The sequence below is a fragment of the Chaetodon trifascialis genome, chromosome 5, assembly GCF_039877785.1.
Source record: "Chaetodon trifascialis isolate fChaTrf1 chromosome 5, fChaTrf1.hap1, whole genome shotgun sequence".
In the NCBI taxonomy this organism is placed as follows: Eukaryota; Metazoa; Chordata; class Actinopteri; order Chaetodontiformes; family Chaetodontidae; genus Chaetodon; species Chaetodon trifascialis.
The window spans coordinates 474,280-498,051 of record NC_092060.1 but is presented as its reverse complement, the minus strand read 5'-3'; the positions used below and the strand labels follow the sequence as shown (position 1 = coordinate 498,051).

Here is a 23,772-nt window from a genome sequence, read left to right as displayed (position 1 = left end):
AAGGCTCCATACTGGGTCCTTTTCTGTTTAGCGTCTGTCGATAATCTGCCCAAGGTCTGTCCAAAAGTGCAACTATGTGCTGATGACAGTATTATATGTGCATGCGAAATCAAAGCAAGAAGCTGCTGCAACACTGCCTGCGGCTATGGTACCCATATCCCACTGGCTCAAAGAATCATGTCTGTATCTCAGACTCAAGACTGTATGTATGCTCTCTTGTCAGCCAGCAGAGGGCGGACAGCCATATGTATTGGTCAATGGAGAGAGCCTTGAAGTGGTTGAACAATACAAGCACCTTGGTGTTGTCTTTGACACAAATCTAACATTTGAGGAACATGTAAAAAAGATTCTAACATCATTAAATTTAACCTGTCAATTTGCAAACATATTAGACCTTTTCTCACTGCTCAGTCAGCCAAAGCCTATATGCATGCTATGATATTTTCTCACATAACTTATTGCTATACAACTGTCACACACAACAGCAAGCACATTAAAACCCACCAAGACTCTCTTCAAGAAGACAATCAAAGTTCTGGATAGGAAACCTCCTTACTTCCATTATTGCAATATTATTATTGCAAGAAGTATAACATTCTCAGCATGGACAGTTATCAAACCTTCGTGGATGTTTGTCTTATTTTTAAAGTTCTAAAGGGGCTTGCACAACCACCGTTAAATTATTTCATAAGGAAAAAGAATAATAATAAATACTAGAGCACAAACTTGGGGAGATTGTAATGTACCTAGGCGTAGGACTATATTCAGTCAAATGGTGGTGTCTGTAAGAGGTACACAATCCTGCTAACAGTGCACATCAGGGACTGTGACAACTATCTGACATTCAAAAAAAATGTCAAATAATGGTTAAAAACACACCAGTTATGCACCCACACATAACACAGGTTTCCTTTCTGGTGTCCTGCCTTTTAACTTTGATGTATGTGTGATGTTTTGATGTACTGCATCATGTCTGTGATCTTAACTTATTGTTTATATTGCATGTATGTAGACATTTTAATTTATGTACTGTATGTCTGTGATCTTAAATTCGCAATTATATTGTATGTAATGTCTGTGATCCTGTTTATGCTTAGGTTTGTTTTATGTTGTTTGTGACGACCTGCCTTGGGACCGCAGATGAAATTTAGCTATTGAGCTAATTCTGGCACATTTACATTGCTGCCGAGTGCTGATATGTTGATTAATGTGCACTGTCCCAATTCAATACACAAACAAATGAAATAAAAGGTTGCTATGTGGGACAAGAGGTTTGGATCCTGTCCTTCAGGTCTTGCTTCAAATGGATTTTCTTCTGAGACCCAGAACATTAGAGATCCCCGCTGAAATCTAGAGAAAAACACACAGAGGATGCAGGGGAGGACAGAAACAGCAGAGGAAAAGAGCTGGGTCGAGACAACGGAGGTTTATGGAGAAGAGGAGATACAAGCGGTCATCATGGGCAACGTGAGGTCGAATAAGGCGGACAAGCTAAGAGCACTTGCCAGATATACCAGTGACAATGTCTCCATCAGTGACTTTCAGACTGTTTGGGCCGACCGGGATTGCACTGAGAGCAGTAAACATAAAGGAGGGGGGCTTGCCATTCTAGTCAACAACTGATGGTGTAATCCTGGTCAAATTACCATCAAGGAACGTATCTGTTGCCCAGACATTGAACTGTTGGCTATTATTTGCTTAGCAACAATTATTATTATTATTATTATTATTATTATTATTATTATTATTATTATTATTATTATTATTATTATTTACAGGCTGCGACTGCAACTACAAGAACAGTGAGGAGATGGTCAGAAGAGACACATGAGACAGTGCAGGGCTGTTTTGAGGTGACAGACTGGCAGGCACTCTGTGAGCCACATGGGGAGGACATTGATGGGCTCACAGAGTGCATCACAGACTATATCACTTTCTGTGTGGACTCCACTGTCCCAGCCAGGACTGTCCATTGTTATCCAAATAACAAGCCATGGGTGACAAAGGACATCAAAACCATCCTCAATGAGAAGAAGAGGGCTTTCAGAGCTGGTAATAGGAAGGAGGTGAGAACAATACAGGGGGAACTGAAGGTGACAAAATAGGAGGCTAAGGAGAAATACAGGAGGAAGCTGGTTTGGAAACTCCAGCAGAACAACTGGATACCAGGTCTGGAGTGGAATGAGGACCATCACTGGCTTCAGAACTACCAACAACAGAGGAGTTGAAGGCAGCGTTTACAGGGCCAATGAACTGAATCTGTTTTTAATGGATTTGACACTGCAGGCCTGGCTCATCCCCCTTCCGACACCTCTGCTGCCTGTCCTGGACAACCACTATCAACCACTCCCCCTCCTCCTTACATCCCCCCATCCTCCTGTGTGAGCCCTCTTCACACTTCCTCCGGCTGCCAGACTGACTGTACTCTCCGACCTGAGGACTACACCCCTCCCCCACCTGTCACCTCCACAGTGTGCTTCACTGCTGACTAGGTGAGAAGACAGCTGATGAGACTACACTCAAACAAGGCTCCAGGCCCTGATGGTGTCAGCCCCAGGGTGCTCAAAACATGTGCCCGCCAGCTGTGTGGAGTTCTTCACCATGTCTTTAACATGAGCATAAGTCTCCAGAGGGTCCCCATGCTGTCGAAGACGTCCTGCCTTGTTCCTGTTCCAAAGATTTCACGGCCCAGGGCCTCAATGGACTACAGACCTGTGGCACTAACCTCCCACATCATGAAGACCCTGGAGAGACTCGTCCTGGAGCAGCTCCGGCCCATGGTCAAGCCACTCTTGGACCCCTCCAGTTCGCCTATCAGCCCCGACTTGGAGTTGAGTACACCATCATCTACCTGCTCAACCATGTCAAGCCCACCTGGACAAGCCGGCGAGCACTATGAGGGTTCGTCCAGCTCTACTGGGTGACAAGATGACAGCAATGCAGGTGGACGCCCCCCTAGTGTACTGGGTTGTGGACTACCTGACTGGCAGACCACAGTAAGTGCACCTGCAATACTGTGTGTCAGACGGAGTGCTGAGGAGAACCAAGGCACAGGTGACCCCTGTTTCCATCCAGAGGGTCAGTGTGGACATTGTGGAGGATTACAAGTACCTGGGGGTACATATTGACAATAAACTGGACTGGACAAAGAACACTGACGCTCTCTACAGGAAGGGCCAGAGTTGTCTCTATTTTCTAAGGTGACTGAGGTCCTTCAACATCTGCCAGACTATGCTCAGAATTTTCTATGAGTCTGTGGTGGCTAGTGCTATTCTCTATGCTATTGCATGCTGGGGCAGCAGGCTGAGGATGGCGGACGCCAACAGACTCAACAAACTGATCTGCAAGGCCAGTGATGTGGGAATGATGTGGGAATGTGTGACTCTCTGAATGGAGTGTGTCAGAGAGGAGAATGCTGACTAAGCCATCAAACTGTACAACTCCTCCCTCTAAATGGTCCTTGGACTTTTTAATATATATACCTACATATTGATTATATATATATTTCTCTCTCTTCTAATTAATCTCTTTTATCTCTTCGATTCTTATAAGGAGCACCTGTAATAAAAACAACTTCCCCGCGGGGATCAATAAAGAACCCCGCGACCCCGAAAGGGATAAGCGGCATAGAAAATGGATGGGTGGGTGGATGGATCAATAAAGAATTCCTGATTCTGATTCTGATGCTTGTAGATGCTTGAAGTAGAGTCGATGTAGATGCTTGAAATCAAAACACTGCAACCTCTCCTTTGCAGGCCTCCCAGAGGGTTGGTGGTCTGATTTGGACTTGATCAAGCTGTTTTCCATTTAACATATAAAGGTTGATCATATGGTCACACTGATCAAAATCTTTTCTGCATCTGTGTTTTGTTTCATGAAGTATGGAAAATGGCGGAAAATGAGAAGAAAATCCTACTGTCCCCCACAAAGGATATTCAAATGTGTATTTTGAAAGGCTTGAGTTAATACACACTACTAAAATCACAATGTAATATAGTTAGGGCTTTTATTAATTAAAAAAAAAATTAATTAAAAAAAATACTTATAAAGAACAGAAACAATAAACAGATATACTCTGTAGGCCACACCCCATGTGTGTTACATCATTAGAAAGACCAGGATCAACTTCATGGTACGTTTGTACTCAAATAGCCTGCATGCATGGTGTTTAGTGTCATGTCACTCACAGAGGACAAATATGAATTACTGGGTCTAAGGGGAATCAGATTATGCGTAAATGGTAAATGGACTGTATTTGTATAGTGCTTTTCTAGTCTGAAGACCACTCAAAGTGCTTTTACAACTGAAGTCTACATTCACTTGTTCGCATGCACATTCATACGATAGCTAAGCCACCTGCTCATTATGAGTGTTATACATTCACATACCATTGGCACAGCATCGAGGGTGGTTTTGGGGCTCAGTATCTTGCCCAAGGATACTTGGCATGTAGACTGCCAAGGCCAGGAATTGAACCACCGACCTTCTGATAGGTGGAGGACCGCTAGTGTAACAAGGGGGCGCTACTCTGTCGGAGCGACTCCTGACAAGGCTTGGTGTGTCCAAGTGGACTAGCATGTATGTTTTTTATGTTTTTTATGCTTGTTTTCCGCAAATTTCTTGTCCTTCCAAAATGTTCCAAGAAACAGTGTTATACCTGGCCTGTGCCCTGCTCCTGATCACCTGTTTATGGCATGTAAATGGACTCCACTCACGACCGGCGCAGCCGTTCACCACCAACCCAGGTAGGCTCGCCTACTCACGGGACTACCTGCTGGAGCTGAGCCGCTCTCTGTCAGATCCAGCGGTGACATCTCTCCACACTGACAACATACATGCGGAGTTACTTCGCGGACACAAGTGGAAGCGAATACAAAGGAAAAGAGGGTCAAGAGGGGGATAAGGAACAGACTGAGGAGGAGAGGAAGCCGCCTACCTTTACCTGCCATAACCCTGTCAAACGTACGATCGCTCCGGAATAAAAGCGAGGAGCTTTCCACCCTGATCCAGTACGATCTGGACTATCGACAAACCAGTCTTTTTTGTTTTACAGAGACATGGCTGTCTGAAGACGCTAACTTTGATCTGGAGGGTTTTAATATCATTCGCTTTGATAGGGATGCGGCTAAATCGCGGAAGTCAATTGGGGGCTGACTCTGCATGGCTATCAACAGCAAGTGGGCAACAAACTTTACTGTTAGAGAGACTGAGTGTTGCAAACACTATGAACTGATGACCGTGTCCTTCAGACCACACTACCTACCCCGAGAATTTTCACAAATAACTGTGATTTTAGTTTATGTACCAGGCCCTGACTTTAGTCAAGCTGCTGAACACATATCAGACTGTTACAACAGAGCTGTCAGTCAGACTGGAGAGCAGCCAGTGTTTGTACTGGGGGATTTTAACAGATGTGACATGGCCACCCATCTGCCCAATCTGGGACAATATGTCACAACTCCCACCAGACTGCAAAAAATACTGGACTTATGTTATGGCAATATCCCTGGTGCATATATTTCACAGTCTCGACCACCCCTTGGATGCTCTGACCACAATGTCATCCTTCTGTTGCCAAAATACAGATCACAACTGAAAACAGGGAAACCCATAAAAAAAACAGAGTCTGGAATAATGAGGCAACAGAAACGCTTAAAGGTTGTTTTGAACTGACAGACTGAAATTTGTTTTTTAATGACTGTGATGATGATTTTAACATGCTGACAGATGTGCTGACCTCCTATATTTTATTCTGTGAGGATACTGTCACTCCTACCAAACAAATAACAATACATCCAAACAACAAGAAATGGGTGACAAAGGACATGAAAATCTCCCCAAAAGAAAAAGGCCTTCTTACAAGGAAACAAGCTGAGGGTGAGGGAGCTGGAGAAGGAGTTCCGGAAGATGGCGAAGCTGGCTAAAATCCACTACAAAAACAAAGTGGAGCAGAAACTAACATCAGGAAATGCAAGGGAGGCATGGCAGGGGTTAAACACCATGATGGGCAGAGCCCCAAAACCTGCAGCGGTTAACTGCCCAGACCCCACCTCCTTTGCAGAACAGCTAAACACCTTCTTCACCCGGTTTGACAGCAGCAGCACACCAATCACCTGGACCTGTCCACCTTCCATCTCCCCCCAAGAAGAAGCCCTCACCATCGATGAGCAGCTGGTGATCTCCATCCTGCGCAGAGTAAATCCACACAAGGCCTCTGGCCCTGACAGGCTCAAAGGTAGGGTGCTCAGAGACTGCTCCACCCAGCTAAGTGGAGTCCTCACCAGACTTTTCCAGCTCCTTTTGGACTACGGGTGTGTCCCCAATCTGTGGAAAGAATCCACCATCATCCCTATTCCCAAAAAAACCCACCCTAAAGAGCTGAAGGACTACAGACCAGTGGCCCTGACCTCCGTGCTATGTAAATGCATGGAGCGAGTGGTAGGAGACTGCCTGTCAGACATGCTCTCACACAAGCTGGACCCCTTTCAGTTTGCCTACAGGGCAAAACGTGGAGTAGAGGATGCATGTCTCACACTTTTAGATACTGTCACCAAACAACTGGACTCTGCACACCCCCATACCAGGATTTTATTCATGGACTTCTCCTCTGCTTTTAATACTGTACACACAGACACCCTACTGCACCACCTCTCAAACCTTCAGGTTCACCCCACACTGATTTTATGGAATCAGAGTTTGACAGACCACAGCAGGTGTTCTTAAATGGTTTTAAATCCAGCAAGTTGATTTTAAACACAGGCGTTCCTCAAGGCTGTGTTTTATCCCCCATTCACCTCTCTGTGTACACCAACAACATCTCTTGTAACAGTGAAGGAATGACTCTTTTAAAATATGCAGATGACATGGCTCTGGTGGCTCACCTACCAGACAGCAATGCACTGACCCGTTACCAGCTGACGGTCAACAACCTTGCCCAAGCTTTTGATGAAAACTCTCTTAAGCTAAACATCTTGAAAACAAAGGAGTTGTGCTGTGGGGGCAGAGGTAAATCCCTGACACTCCTTTTTACACCTCTCAGTATCCAGGGTCAGTCTGTCGAGCAGGTAGATGTTTTTAAATACCTGGGAACCAAGATCGACACCGACTTGACGTTTGCAAAACATGCAGACTCTGTGTACAAGAAAGCACAACAGCGCCTCCACCTGCTGAGGAAACTGAGGACTTTTAATGTCAGCAGAGGCATTTTAACCCTGGTTTACATCTCACTCATTGAATCCATCCTCACTTTCAATATTGCATCCTGGTACAGCTCCCTCTCCACTAAACACAAAACAAAACTCTCCCGTATTGTTAATCAGGCCAGCAAAATCATTGGTTCACCACAAACTCATATCTCCAAACTGTATAACCGCTCTGTGATCAGGAAAGCCACCCTGATCACAGAGGACCCCTCTCACCCCCTCCATCACTCCTTCCAGCTACTTCCATCAGGCAGACGCTACAAAGTCCCACTGGCCCACAAAACATCTATAAAAAATCCTTTATTCCCTTTGCAATAACCACCCTGAACAACATGAAATAAGACATTGAACAGTATATATATCTGGCATGTATTAGCTGCTGTTTCCTTTTTGGTGCCTGCCCATGGTGTGCCGTCTCTCTGACGTGCTGACATGCTGAGGTAAGCGTATCGTCTCACTTCCTGTTTCTGGTTGCTGCCTTACGAGTAGTGTGCGTTTGTCGCTCTTGTTCCTCTGAGTGTAATTTGCTCTGTGTTTTGTTACAGCGGCCTTTTATCCGCGCTCTAGAGTAACATTAGTTCTGCTCAAGCACCCATAAGTCTGTTTATTTAGCGACCGTCAATTTTATTTGTCTACGCGCTTGTCTGCTCTGCTAGCTATACCAACTTAGCCTAGCAGCTAGCGATGGCTTCTCTCTGTCCCTCTCCAGCTCTCTCCTGCTTGGTGTGTCACATGTTTAGCTACTCCTCTGCCTCCTTTAGTGATACTGCTACGTGTAATAAATGTAGTTTATTTGGTGAGTTGGAGGCGAGGCTTAGTGAATTGGAAGCTCGGCTCCGCACCATGGAAACAAAACCATTAGCTATAGTTAGCCAGGCCCCCGTAGTCGGTGCAGACCGACCAAGTGCAGCTCCGGCTAGCCGTCCCTCGACAGCTCCCGAGCAGCCGGGAAACCAGGGAGGCTGGGTGACTGTTCGAAGGAAGCATAGTCCCAAGCTGAAGCCCACGGGTCACCACCAACCGCTTCACGTTTCTAACAGGTTCTCCCCACTCGGCGACACACCCGCTGAGAAACCAACTCTGATTATTGGCAGCTCCATTTTGAGAAATGTGAAGTTAGCGACACCAGTGACCATAGTCAAATGCCTGCCGGGGGCCAGAGCGGGCGACGTTGAATCAAATTTGAAACTGCTGGCTAAGGATAAGCGTAAATACCGTAAGATTGTTATTCACGTCGGCGGTAATGACACCTGGTTACGCCAATCGGAGGTCACTAAAATTAATGTGGAATCGGTGTGTACATATGCTAAAACGATGTCGGACTCCGTAGTTTTCTCTGGACCCCTGCCAAATCTGACCAGTGATGATATGTTTAGCCGCATGTCATCGTTCAATCGCTGGCTGTCGAGGTGGTGTCCAGCAAACGGTGTGGGCTTCATTGATAATTGGCAGACTTTCTGGGGAAGACCTGGTCTGATTAGGAGAGACGGCATCCATCCCACTTTGGAGGGAGCAGCTCTCATATCAAGAAATCTGACCGATTTTATTTATGAACCTAACCCCTGACAACTCAGAGTTAAGACCAGGAGGCAGAGCTGCAGTCCTACATGCTTCTCTGCGCCTCCATTAGAGCAGTTACCCACCCAACACTCCATAGAGACTGTGTCTGCCCCCCGACCACGTAAACTAAGTAAACCAAAAGTACAGAGAAGAGGAGTTAAACATAAGAATCTAATTAAAATTAGAACAACCTCTGCAATAGTACAACAAGATAGGAGAATTAAATGTGGACTCCTTAACATCAGATCTCTGTCCTCTAAAGCTGTTCTAGTAAATGAGTTAATATCAGACCATAATGTTGATTTATTTTGTCTGACTGAAACCTGGCTGTGTCCTGAAGAGTATGTGAGCCTGAATGAAGCTACTCCTCCGAGCCATATTAATACCCACATTCCTCGAGGCAGCGGCAGAGGAGGTGGAGTTGCAGCCATTTTTGACTCAAGCCTTTTGATCAACCCTAAACCTAAACTCGACTATAACTCATTTGAAAGCCTTGTTCTCACTCTTTCTCATGAGAAATGGAAAACAGTGCAGCCACTTTTATTTGTTGTAGTATACCGCTCTCCTGGTCCTTACTCCAAATTTATAGCTGAGTTCTCGGAGTTTCTATCAAGTTTAGTTCTTGAAGCAGATAAAGTAATTATTGTAGGTGACTTTAATGTACATGTCGACGTTGATAATGACAGCCTTAGCACTGCGTTTATCTCAGTATTAGACTCAGTTGGCTTCCGCCAGAATGTACATGAACCGACTCACTGTTTTAACCACACCCTCGACCTTGTTCTGACATATGGCATTGAAATCGAAGACTTAATAGTCTCCTCACAGAATCCTCTTTTATCAGACCATCATTTAATAACTTTCGAATTCATATTACCAGACTACCAGCCAGTAGGCAAAAATTCTTATACCAGACTCCTGTCTGATAGTGCTGTAGCTAAATTTAAGGATATGATCCCATCAGTATTTAATTCAATGCCATGTCTCAATACAACAGAGGAGTCTTATGCTAACGTTAGTCCCTCCCAGATTGACTTCCTGGTTGATAGTGCTACAGGATCGTTGCGTATGACACTTGACTCTGTTGCTCCCCTAAAAAAGAAGAAAATTAAACAGAGGAGGTTAGCTCCATGGTATACTCCTCAAACCCGCAAATTAAAGCAAAAGTCACGGAAAATAGAAAGGAAATGGCGTTCTAGCAATTTGGAAGAATTTCGGTCCGCCTGGCAAGACAGTCTTAAAATATACAGGAAAGCCCTCCGCAGTGCCAGGGCAGCCTATTACTCTGCACTAATAGAGGAAAATAAGAACAATCCCAGGTTTCTCTTCAGCACTGTAGCCAGGCTGACAGAGAGCCATAATTCTGTTGAACCATGTATTCCTTTAGCTCTGAACAGTAATGACTTCATGAGCTTCTTTAATGATAAAATTCTAACTATTAGAGACAGAATTCATCGACTCCTGCCGTTAACAGGTACTGTTTTGTCTTCAAACGCAGAAATCGTAGAAACTGTTACTCAGTCTGTCGCAGTTTTAGACTGTTTTACTCCTGTTGACCTTCATCAACTAATTTCAATAATTTCATCATCAAAATCATCTACCTGTATTTTAGATCCTATCCCGACTAAGCTGTTTAAAGAAGTATTACCTCTAATTGACTCTTCAGTTTTAGACTTGATCAATCTCTCTTTATCAACAGGCTACGTACCACAGTCCTTTAAAGTAGCTGTGATAAAACCGCTACTGAAAAAGCCTACTCTTGATCCAGGGGTTTTAGCCAACTATAGACCGATATCCAACCTTCCCTTTCTCTCAAAAACTCTTGAGAAAGCAGTTGCCAATCAGCTGTGCGACTTTCTAAACAATAATAGTTTATTCGAGGATTTCCAGTCAGGATTTAGAGTGCATCATAGCACAGAGACAGCACTGGTTAAAGTTACAAATGACCATCTAATTGCATCTGATAAAGGATTTGTCTCTGTACTAGTCTTACTGGATCTTAGTGCTGCATTTGACACCATTGACCATGGCATCCTATTGCAGACATTGGAACATTTCATTGGCATTAAGGGAACTGCGCTAAGCTGGTTTAAATCCTACTTGTCAGATCGCTCTCAGTTTGTACGCGTTAATGACGACTCCTCTGTGCTCACTAAAGTCAGCTATGGAGTTCCGCAGGGTTCTGTGCTTGGACCAATTCTATTCACCTTATATATGCTTCCTTTAGGTAAGATTATCAGGAAGCACTCAATAAATTTTCATTGCTATGCAGATGATACCCAGCTATATTTATCAATGAAACCAGAAGAAACCAGTCAGTTAACTAGACTACAAGCATGTCTTCATGACATAAAGACCTGGATGACCTGCAATTTTCTGATGCTAAACTCGGACAAAACTGAAGTTATAGTAGTAGGCCCTAAACATCTTAGAAAGTCACTTTCTGATGACATAGCAGTTATGGATGGCATTGCGCTGGCATCCAGCACCACTGTAAAGAATCTGGGAGTTATCTTTGACCAAGACATGTCCTTTCACTCCCATGTAAAACAAATTTCAAGGACTGCCTTTTTTCACCTACGTAATATCGCAAAAATCAGGCATATTTTGTCTCAAAATGATGCAGAAAAATTAGTCCATGCATTCGTAACTTCCAGGCTGGATTATTGCAATTCTTTACTATCAGGCTGCCCAAATTCGTTGCTGAATATTCTCCAGTTGCTCCAGAACGCTGCAGCACGTGTTCTGACAAGAACCAGGAAGTGAGATCATATTTCTCCAATACTCGCCACTTTGCACTGGCTCCCTGTAAAGTTTAGAATAGAGTTTAAAATTCTCCTCCTTACTTACAAAGCCATAAATGGCCAGGCACCTTCTTATCTTAAAGAGCTCATAGTACCTTAGTAGTACATAGTACATAAGGTCTACTTATGGTTCCCAAAGTCTCAAAAAGCAGAACAGGAGTCAGAGCATTTAGCTATCAAGCTCCTCTCCTGTGGAACCATCTTCCAGTCTTTGTCCGGGAGGCAGACACTGTCTCTACATTTAAGAGTAGGCTTAAAACTTTCCTTTTTGATAAAGCTTATAGTTAGGGCTGGCTCAGGCTTGTCCTGGACCAGCCTGTAGTTATGCTGCTATAGGATTAGACTGTCGGGGGACATCCAAAGATACAGCGAGCTCCTCTGTCCTTCTGTCCCTCTCCATCCGCACGCTCTCATGTCTTACCACGGCGTGTTACTAACTTAGCTCCTTCCCCGGAGTCTCTGTGCTTTGTCGTCTTGCAGGTTCCCATGGACAGTGGCTGAATCTGGATTGTGGATTTCAGCTGCATCTCCTGCCTTGGCCCTGCCTGACATCCACTGCAACTGCTACTGCTGTTATTACATCCACTGTCACTGTTACTGTGACTGCATGTCTGTCTCTCTGTCTCTGTCTCTCTCTCTCTCTCTCTCTCTCTGACTGCATTTCTGTCTGTCTGTCTGTCTGTCTGTCTGTCTGTCTGTCTGTCTGTCTGTCTGTCTGTCTGTCTGTCTGTCTGTCTGTCTGTCTGTCTGTCTCACTCTCCCTCTCTTGCTCTTCCTCTCTCACCCAACCGGTCGAGGCAGATGGCCGCCCACCCAGAGTCTGGTTCTGCTCGAGGTTTCTGCCTGTTAAAAGGAAGTTTTTCCTCGCCACTGTCGCGAAGTGCTTGCTCATGGGGGAATTGTTGGTTTCTTTGTAGATAAAAGAGCTTGGTCTGTACCAGCTCTATATGGAAAGTGTCCTGAGACAACTTCTGTTGTGATTTGGCGCTATACAAATAAATTGAATTGAATTGAATTTTAACATTTCACTTGTCATCTGTGTGTGTGATATGTGCTGTATTTTTATTTGAGCCTTGTCAAAGGAGAATTTCTGTCACCGTCTGGGACAGACAATAAAGTCTATCTATCTATCTATCTATCTATCTATCTATCTATCTATCTATCTATCTATCTATCTATCTCCTGAGTCATATATCGTACTATACATGAAGATGAAACAAGAAGAAACAGTGTCTTTTGACCCCAACAACTTTCCCAGTCTTTTGTTGTCCCTGTCCCAGCTTGTTTGTAATTTGTTGCTGGTATTCATTTCAGAATAAACATATATTTACAAAAATCATTTAAGTTGATGAGGTAAAAAAAAATAATTAAATTGTCTTTGTGCCGTTTTCAATTGAGTTTATGTCAGAAAGTATTAACAAATGATCACATTCTGTTTGTTTTGTTTTGTGTCCCCACATTTCTGTAATCAGGGTAATTGAGTGAACCACTCTTGCACTTATTGCTTACTCATTGATTTTTTGAATGAGGCACATGGTTATTTACTGACACTGACCCTGTTCAGCTGTGAAACAGATGGAGTGACAGTGTAGGTCAAGGTCATGTTTACTTAGTACTACGTTGCCAATCTTTGTTAATGCCAATATACATGATGATCTTTAATGCTAAAGACATTTGGGTATACAGTACCATGAAAACATTTGGACACGTCTGGTCTAAATTTCTGTTATTGTGGACTGATCTCCAAAAAACATAAAGCAAAAGATGAAACATTCTCTTCAACATTGTAAGGAAGATGCTTTGGGCTTGTGTTGCAGCAAGTAGCATAGGGAATATTTCAAATCAGTTTCAATCAAAACACACCTAAAATCCACAATAGACTACCTCAAGAGGACCAAGCTGAAGGTCTTTCCATGGTCCTCAAAGTCTGACTTAAACATCACTGAAAATCTGTGGATAAACTTCAAAAGTACAGTGCATGGGGGGCACTGTTGAGCAAGACATGGAATAAGATGTGTTCTTGCAGAGCTCCGGCAGAGAATTTATTAAAATAACCCGTTAACAGCAGATTTTGAAAAAAAAAAAAAAAAAAAAAGAAGAAGAATCTATTTCCCAAGGATATAAGAAGGGCAACAGCACTCAACAAAATGAGTGACCTCATCCCAGATGGCAGCAAACCTTCGCAGATACAAGTTCACCGGTTCCTCTGGAGCTAGGCCTGAAACCTCGGAGCAGAGTGGTCCGGGTAATGCTAATTGAGCCACTACTAGAGCTACAAGACAAACAATGCCAGATGACAAACACATGGACACCGATGCATTAAAAATGGACATGTCTCTTCCCTAAGAGTGGATATTTCCTTGGCTATAAAAGAAGAGCTAAAAAGTGCACGAGCAGAAACTTTTGATGTGATAAAAAGTGAGCTACAGGCTGTACAAGCTGAAATTGCTAAAAATGCTACCTCCACCCACACTGAGATTGAGTCAATAAAACATTGTATTAAGGATGTGGAGGGGGGGATTTCAGCATGGTCAGACGAAACGACAGCCCTGCAAGCCACGGTTACTACATTAACAAAACGAGTGGAACTACTGCAAGAAAAATGTGAAGACATGGAAGGCCGAATGAGAAGAGGGAATATCCATATTGTTAGAGTGCCTGAACATCCAGGGACGAGTTCACCTGTGGAGGTGTCCAAACTTCTGAAAGATGTGCTGCAGCTGGATAAAGAGGTGAAAGTGGACAATTCCCACCGCAGCATCGGGCCAAGAAAGCCAGATGACAGTTACATTACAACGGTGATTGTGTGGAATTCCTGAGGAGAGCTTGAGATAGGGCACCGCATCGCCATATTCCCCGACTACACCGCCAGAGTCGCCAGGGCCAGAGCGGCATTCTCGGATGTTAGGAAAATGCTTCGAGGAAGGCAGGGGATCCGGTACGGACTGATTTATCCTGCCAAACTCTGGATCTCATATAACAGTGAAGAAAAGGAGTTCCTGAACGCGCCTGAAGCGATGGACTATGTAAAGAAGAAATTCACCAAGGAGATATAGATGGACAGTGGAAACACACCTCCTGCGCCTGAGGGAATCGAAGCTGAGTGATAAGTATCACTCTTATATTTACATTAGTGATTATGCTGTTACGGGTTGTTCACAGTTTTTATAGTTGTCATAGTTGCTCTCCTGGAGCCTGAGTAGGGAGACATTAGACCTGCTCTTATCTTGTTTTGGAGCAGTCATCATTGGCATGCGCATACTAACATGAGATGCATGTTGGTTTGTTTCTTGCATTGCTTACTTCTTATGCTTTTGGGGACTAGTTCCCACAGAGACTTGGACTCTTTTTTGATCTGGAGTTACAAGAACGCCCTCTATGACTGTTTATGTTTGCCCTGGAGTTATCCACTCGGGCTCTTCATGTTTACTACACCATATGCCATAGCTGTCATTTCAAAGCCCCCTGCCCCGTGTTTTTTTTTTCTCTCTCTCTTCTTTTTGTTTGTTTATCCTTTGTTCCATCATAACCTTAGATATTTACAGTAGCATGAAAACAGATGGCATTTCAGTTTTTCTAACCTCTTTAATGGGTGCCGAAGGTATTTATTCATCTATATAATGGGGTCCATAAGAGTTTTAAGTTATAATTTGAAGGGCCTTCATAACCCCATGAAGAAGAAAAAGATATTGCACCAGTTAAGACAGATTAAATGTGAAATAGCCTTTCTGCAAGAAACACACTTGCCAGACTCTGAGCATGAGAAGCTAAGGAAATTTTGGGCTGACAAGGTCTATTTCTCCTCTCAACCATCTGGAAGAAAAAAGTGAGTTGCAATTTTAGTTTATTTTATAAGTAAATTTCACCTTGATGGTATAGAAGTCTCTCTTATGAATGTGGATGCACCTAATGAGGATGAGCCAGGATTTATCAGAACTGCGTTCAATACACTGACACGACACAGTGTGGGAATATTACTTATAATTACATTATGTCAAAGTGTGGATAGAAAACCATTCTCCAATACCCCACTCTCCCGGATGAGCAAAATGCTGAAATACCAAACTACTGAATTGGGCATGGTAGATGTATGGAGGAGTAAATATCCAAATAGCAGGGACTTTACTTTTTATTCTTACAGGCATGTTTCTTATTCTAGGATAGATTTTTTTTTTTTTTTACTCCCAAGGCAGAAGTATACAGGATAACGGATATCAAATTTTTACCAATGACTTTTTCAGATCATTCACCTATGGAATTACTCTGGGATATAGGGAATAGATCAACTTCTATACAGTGGCGATTGAATTCTTCTTCTTTTTTTTATCACAGAGGAATTGAATTTTCATTTAAAGACAAATGATACCCTAGATATTTTACCGCTTATATTGTGGGATTGTGCAAAGGCTTATCTCAGAGGGAGAATCATTGCCTTTACAGTAAATAGACAGAAAAAAAGAGAAGCAAGACAAATAGAATTGGAACAAGCTATTCAGACTTTGGAATTACAACATAAGCAAACCCATAACCCTACAATACTGAACAAATTAAAAGATGTTAGAAGAGAATATAATAGCCTAATCAATGATAAAATTGAATACTGAAATACTATGAGTATGGGGATCGGGCAAGTCGACTTCTGGCAATTAAGTTAAGAAAGCAGCGAGCCTCCAATACAATTTAGAAAATAATACCTGATAACTCTTCTAGAGTACTAACTAAACCTAATGAAATTGCAGAGGCTTTTGCAGAATTTTAGAAATCTATAAAAATTCTGATATCTGTGCAAATGATACAGTCTTATCTGCTTTTCTAAGAAATATAAAACTGACTGAATTAACAGATTCAATGAGAAAGGAGCTGAACCAATTATAGCATGAGATAATGGAAGCAATTAAAATGTTGAAGAATAATAAAAGTCCCGGCCCTGATGGGTACATCAATGATTTTTATTAAAAAAAACTAAAAGAAATTATGTCACCACTCCTTTTAAGAGCATACCACCACTCATTGGAATCTGGTGAGATGGCCCCATCTTGGAGAGAAGCGACCATAGTGGTATTGTATAAGGAAGGTAAAGATCCAGTAAAATGTCAGTCGTATTGACCAGTATCCCTGCTGAACAGTGACCTCCGTATACTTACCACCATACTTTCTAAAAGAGTAAATAAGATAATTAACCACATAATACACCACACATCTAGAGTATGAAAAAGTTAGGAACCCCTCTCAAATTGAGCTGTTTCTCCAGGAAATACAATCCAGTCACAATACTAAAAGAGTAATTTCCAAAGTGTATAGCATATTTTCATCCATGGATCAAAATAATAATTTGCATATAAAAGACAAAAGGGAGACTGAATTTGCTACAACTATTTCTACTGAAACTTGGATATGGGGTTGTGAGGAAGCACATTTAGTGACCAGTTCTAATATATGGAGAGAGTTTAGGTGGAAAATTATAACAAGGTATTTCTGAACCCCACAGATAACAGCTAAATGGAACCACACAAGCTCTGACAAATGCTGGAGGAACTGTAGACAACATATAGGCAACCATACCAGTGTTTCCCCTACCATTGTACAGGCCTGGTGGGCCGTCAGGCCAAGGAGACCCCCCACCCGGTCAATAAATTAATTAACTTATTAATTAATTAATTACTTAATTAATTAATTAATTTAAAAAAAATCAATATGCCAAAAATAAGCCACCTATCCATTCATTCACAAATCAATAATCATTTACATTTAGGAGCGCCTCTGTGCAGCGCAAAGTGAGTCAACCTGCTTCGTTGCCTAGTAACAATGCGAGTACCGCTGCTAAGAGCGCGGGCATATTTTAATGGGATGTTTAAGGTTTGTAGCGCCGCCGAAGAAAAGAAAAAATATCGCGGGCGACAGACAACTTTATATAAAGAATTTTTTCTGCCAGACTCCGGAGCCAATGAAAATAGATGAAGGGAGAGTAACAGAGGCAACTCTTTAAAAAAAAAAAAAAAAAAAAAGACAGGTGCAGGTGAGACGGAAGAAAGGGGGGCAGATTGCAGTGGAGAGGGGGGCTGCTGGAGGACCATTACTGCAGCTGACATCTGTCCAACGGGTGACCCCCCTCTGACTGGCGGCCGCGATCCGACGTGTAACCCCGCTCCGACTGCCGGCCGTGATCCGACAGGTGACCCCGTTCCGACTGCCGGAACCAACCCCACCAACCCACGTCCGACGGGTGACCGCCCGGCCAGTCCGACTGGTAACCCAGTAAGAAAAAAAAAAAAAAAAAAAAATACAGCTAAACACAGAACATCTAGCTGGGATCCCGAATGGCTTAATAACCATAAATACAGCCCTTGGTTTACCATGCTCCCCATGGTAAGTTTCCAATTTGTTGTTTAACTATATTTTTTGTTCTGATTGAACTTCTTTTTTTGGTAAGCAATAATGATGAAAATAAGACAGACAATAAGCTAGTTTTCCACTAGAACCACTATAGGGATCATTTTTCCCCAGGCATTGTCAAATGTATGTAACTCTGTTATAATAAAACGAATAAAAAAATTCTATGTTTAATGTTTGTTAAATGTTTAAATTATTTATAACTGATAGAATTATGTGTAGGAAATTCCCCTACCACAATGCCCTGGTGAAGTTCTTCTCTAAACCGAGAAAAATCAAGTGCAGCAGAGAACAATGCACTGTGTGGTTGAGGTGTCAATGTGTAATCAAGCATGTTCCATTTGTATGCAATAAATGCACCTTATTAAGTCACCCTCTCCTTGTGATCTTGAATACAGTATGGGTGAACAAAAATTTTAATGGAAATATAATAATTGCAGAATTTCCGACTGCTTGCTGTGCCATCTGACTTAATCCAACTGCGCCAATATACCATCCCACACATCCTGTCTGTTTAGGGGTTTTTTTGGTGGGTGCCATCAGGCCTGAAAAAATTCTAGGGGAAACACTGCATACCCATATAATGTGGTCATGCTCAAAATTAGAGGATTACTGGAAGGAGGTCTTTGATGCTTTTAAAGATTTTTTTTTTCATTATGACATACCCAAGAAACCCATAGTGGTTCTGTTCTCCTTGGTATAACACCAGAAGGGGTCACTGGCTGAGATAATGCATATTTGCTACAAATCCTACTAGCTGCAGCCATTAAGGGTATTACATTTAGATGGCTGAAACCTGAACCCCCTTCATATAATGACTGGATTCTGAAGGTATGGGAGATTTATGAAATGGAAAAAAATCACATATGCTGTTAGACTTCAAAAAGAAAAAAAAATGTAAGAGATGGAAGCCTGTGATGCCTCTGATACTGCAGTGATATATGATGTGTATTCCTGATTTCTGATTTTCTGATTCATGATTCACACCTTCTGCATTTTGTATTCTAATTTAGGTCAGATAAGGTTAGGTTTCCTCTTTTAAAAAAAATAAAAAATAAATTTCACATTTTTATTTATTTTTTTATCCCCCTTTTTTATATTATTGATCATTATTATTATTATTAGCATTGATTGTGGGGGGTTTTCTATCGGCATTGATTATTTTTGTGAAGTGGGGTATATTTCTGTACTTAAAACAATCACCACTATGACTGGACTTTAAGAAAAACAAGGAGAAAAGGGGGAAAAAGGAAAATGGACATTTCAAATGAAAGGACTGAAGAAAGGAAAAATGATGATTGTGGCAAGTTATTGGTGTACGTTTGTTGTATGATGTTCAAATAAAAAATAAGTTAAAAAAAAAAAAGGACAGTGCATGCAAGACAGCCTAAGAATCCCACAAAACTGTAACCTTTTTCATGAAGGCTACAAAAAGCCTGTACAGGCTGCAATACTTTCCAAAGGGGGTGTGTTACGTCCCTGGTCTAGGGGAGAACCAGGCATAACATGATGTGTGTGTGCCCCCTGCCTTCCCACTCCCAAGAAAGATCACAGGACTCCTGCACAGTTTCTCTCACAGCAAACAACAACAATGGCAACCCCTCATCCCACTCACAGTTTGACTCAGTACAGTATTTACGAAACATACTCTTTAGAGTTTGGTGAAACCTTTCTAATGCACCCTGACTCTCAGGATGGTAAGCGCTGGAAGTGTTGTGCTAAACATTTAACTCTGACATGACCTGGGCAAAGATTTTGGACATGAAGTTGGATCCCTGGTCACTTTGGATGCGTTTAGGAAGACCGAAAGTGGAGAAAAACTTAACAAGTGCTTTTACGATGGCACAGGCTTTTAATGAGCGTAATGGCACTGCCTCAGGGTAACGAGTTGCAGCACACATCACAGTGAGGATGTACTGGTTGCCAGATTTTGTTTTTGGTAAAGGACCAACACAGTCCACAATTACATGTTCAAATGGTTCTCCAATGGCAGGGATGGATTTTAGTGGAGCAGCAGGGACCACCTGGTTCGGTTTATCTGAAACTTGACAGGTATGGCAGGAACAACAAAATTTCACAGCATCTGATTTGAGACCTGGCCAGAAGAAATAACGAAGGACACGATTGTATGTTTTTTGGATTCCTAAATGACCGGACATGCCATGGTCATGAGCTAGACTTAACAACTGAAAGCGGAATGGCTGTGGCAACTTGATTCACAGACTCGTATGCAAGACCAGAACTAGGGGACCAGCGGCGCATCAAAACACCATCATCAACAAGATAGGACATAGACTTCTCACATTCTGGGCCTGTTACAAGAGAAAAGCAAGAAGACAAAGTAGCATCAGTTTTCTGTGTTCAGCTGTTCTTTGTCTACTGAAAGTGTCAGAGTTTTATTGTCAGGCTGAAGCTCCACAACAACAGGTTTGCTTTCATTACTATCTGAAAGAGAGCTTATTGGATCAGGGGTACTCATGAAAGATTTGCTGAGATCCACCAAGTCTCTGAGTTTTTGTGCCTGAGCACGAGTTACAGCACACACAGGGAACAAGGGAAGCGAGTCAGATGCCTCGGGTGTAACAGAATCAGAGGCGCACACGTCAGTGATTGGATTTCCAACTACCTCGGGAGACAGGAAAACCTTTCCACCAGCCAAATCGTTTCCAAGGATTAAATCAACACCAGCTATCGGCAGTTGAGGTCTTACACCAATTTTGAATTTGCCTGACACAGTTCTGGAGGAAAAGTGAATGTAATGCAGAGGGGCACGCACTTCACTTAATTTAACTCCCCATGCCAAAATGTCAGAGCCACAGTAGGACTGAGCTGAAAAAGGAAGAACACCATCTCGCATGAGAGACTGTTTTGCACCAGTATCCCGTAGGATAGTGATAGGAACTGGCTTCTCCTCACCCTCAAGAGAAACAGAGCCTTGCGTAATGAATGGCTTGAACTCTTCATCAAACTCAGTGATCTCCGCCAAATCCACGCTTTGTGTGAGCTGTGACTTTGTATGGATGAGGCCAATTGGAGACGGTGTTTTGAGGATTTCTGACTGCTCTTTTCTTTTAAGAGTGGGACAGACAGCGATGAGGTGGCCCTGCTCATGGCAGTAAAAACACTCACATTTCTCAGTATCATTAGTGGCAGCAGTGGGGTCACGATTAAAACTTTTTGTTTTAATTTTTCGGTCCACTGAGACTGGATCACTGGCCAATGTAGTGTAGCTGCAATACTTTCAAATGCCGTAAAATATGAATCTACCTCAGACTCTCTGAAAGGCGGGACCAGTGCAATATGCCAACTCACATCAAAGCTGTCGTGGGGACTTGGCATGGATGTCTGTGTGAGTGAAGGACTGGCAGCTACAGCGGTTTCCCGCTCTTTCTCCAGAGCTTTTACCTTCAAATGCATGGCTTCCACCTCCAACTCCCGGCATCTCGCCTCCACCTCCTTTGTGTGCAGCCTCAGCTCCTCTTCAGTCCTGCCATGTTGGATTGGGAGGCGTTGGGGTAGGGCAGGAATACCAGCCAGATCATCCCGCTCAACTCCACTTGTGGGAGCTGGCTCACCAAGTAAACCCTTTTCACTCACTTTTATATACAGGATGTCCCTTAACTCCTTTTTTTTGTAGCATACAGTGGCACTTGCACCTAAAAGAAACTAGCAATTAGAGCCAGATCAGCTTTTCTACACCTCTCTAATTTTTCAATGGTCGGATTATCAGTGAACTCTTCTAATTTGAACTCTGTTTTCTCCATTTTGCCACCAGCACAAAGAAAAAAAACTGCCAACCACACAAAAGAGAGAACAAGACGAACACAAGAAAGAATGGACGAGCCCCCAATCATGTTACGTCCCTGGTCTAGGGGAGGACCAGGCATAACATGGTGTGTGTGTGCCCCCTGCCTTCCCACTCCCAAGAAAGATCAGCAGCACAGACTAAATCCAAAATGAAGGTAGCTTTAATTAAATGCAAAGCCAAACCATGCCCAAAAATAACAAACAAAACATCTCTGAGCCCTGAAAAAACAAATAAACAAGAAAACTAACCTAGGTTCCTAACTCATAAACGAGAGAAAAAGAAAGGAATAAAACAAAAAGGGCTTGCTACCGCACCACTGAATCACACACAAATATACAATTGCCAAGACTGCTGGTTCACTGTCTTTGGAGTAGGAAAGGAAAGAAGGGCCGATTGCTGTCAGCTGGAGTTTAAATAGCTTCTGCTTAATTGACTGTCCAATCTGCTGGTTTCAGTCAGGTTCAAACCCTCCAATCCCAGGACTCCACCTGCAACACTCATTCACTGAAGGGGAGGAAAGAGAGAGAACTAAAATGAACACACCCACATTCACTGAAGAGGAGGAGAGAGAGAGAACTGAGATGAACAGAACATACACAGTACAAACCACATGAACCAGGGTCATAACAGGTGTTACTAAGTACTGACCATCTGCTGGGTAATAAAGATATGGGTAAATTGTATGGTAGTTTTTTTTTTCTCAGTTACTGATAATTTCTGTCTCATCAGATCAATGAGAGTGAGAGTATTGACAGTAGTGATGTTAACTGACAGACTGTGATAATGAACAATACAGTAGATCCAGCTCACACTGATGTTCTGGTGTTATCACATAAGATTATGAATTCAGTTCTTCAAACAGTTCTGAGGGAGGAATGAAGAAATCTCACAGACAGCATCTTTGTTCATGATTTATTGTAACATGTAATATTGGCAAAAATAAAATTCAGCATGACAAATTCTTAAATTAGGATCAATTTTTCATTATGCACGGGACAAAAAACAGATATTAGCCAGATTTAAATATCTAGCCTGTAGACCTGAATTGACAAGACTAAATTGAAAGGGGGCATCAATTCTTTTTTTTTTTTTTTTTTTTACAAATAACTGTCCACAGTGACTTAGTGCTTTGAAACAAATACACCAATGCTGCATCTAAACATTTATCACTTGGTTAACTTAACATCACTTAAACAACACTGAAAAGTGGGTATCTGAGAATCAAATACTCTGCCCTTGCTGTTGTGAATCCAAGCTAAATACAGCTGCCTTCGTCCACAATGATATAAGATACAGCCTCAACTGAGCTACCTTTCAAGCCTACAGTGGGTGACTATTTGATAATCAAAAGAGATATCCCTTCAAAGATTACAAGACAAAGTGAGATTGGCAGCCTATGGAACCTGGGTGGTTCCTAACCCCACAGCATTTGCATAAGCAGACAGCAAACTGACTACCTGCTTGGTTTCCAATGTGAGTCTGGCTTCAGTCAGCCAGTCCTCTACCACTCTTCTGGCCTCTCCTCTCAGCTGGTTTAATAATTTAGCTGCCAACTCCAGATCCCCATGCTCTAAGCAGTAGCTTGCATATGACAGAAGCTTGAATGGGTCTAAGTCCTCACTGCACAGCTGGGCAGGCGGGGCTTCCTGTTTATTCTCAAACAGCAGTGCAGCTTGAAGGTAGGACAAGAAATACTGGTACAAGGAGTTGTGAGATTCATCAATGAGGGCGACCCGGCGTGCCAGTGGTCGTAGGGTGTTGAAGCGGGCACGGAGAGAGGCCTCACTGTACACGCCACGGTGGAGGGATTCTTCTGGAAGAGCCGATGACAGTGCCACAGCAAAGTCATTGTTGTGGCAGCTGTCTCGCACAGCCTGAGCAGCGCTCTCGAGAGGCATGGTGGGGATATCAGTGCCAGCAGTTTTTAAAGTGTAGTTGAGAGCCTCCACAGAGAGCCAGAGCTGGTGAGCTTTATAGGCCTCCTCCTCTGCTATCACATGACCTGCAT

The 23,772-nt window shown here is 42.8% G+C and overlaps 2 protein-coding genes across 4 annotated transcripts in view; one reads left to right on the top strand and one right to left on the bottom strand.

Annotated features, from left to right (window-relative positions):
• Window positions 1–23,772, top strand: part of rnf103 (ring finger protein 103) — a 452,442-nt gene that overhangs the window by 423,263 nt on the left and 5,407 nt on the right. The window lies entirely within an intron of this gene.
• immt (inner membrane protein, mitochondrial (mitofilin)) overlaps window positions 22,657–23,772 on the bottom strand; it is a 39,198-nt gene continuing 38,082 nt past the window's right edge. For 2 of the 3 annotated variants that reach the window (XM_070962723.1, XM_070962724.1), the window contains exon 14: window positions 22,657–23,766. In XM_070962723.1, coding sequence (XP_070818824.1) covers window positions 23,159–23,766 — 608 coding nt within the window. In that variant the 3' untranslated portion in view covers window positions 22,657–23,158. The remainder of the gene's footprint in view (window positions 23,767–23,772) is intronic. The other variant, XM_070962725.1, reaches the window with a different exon arrangement.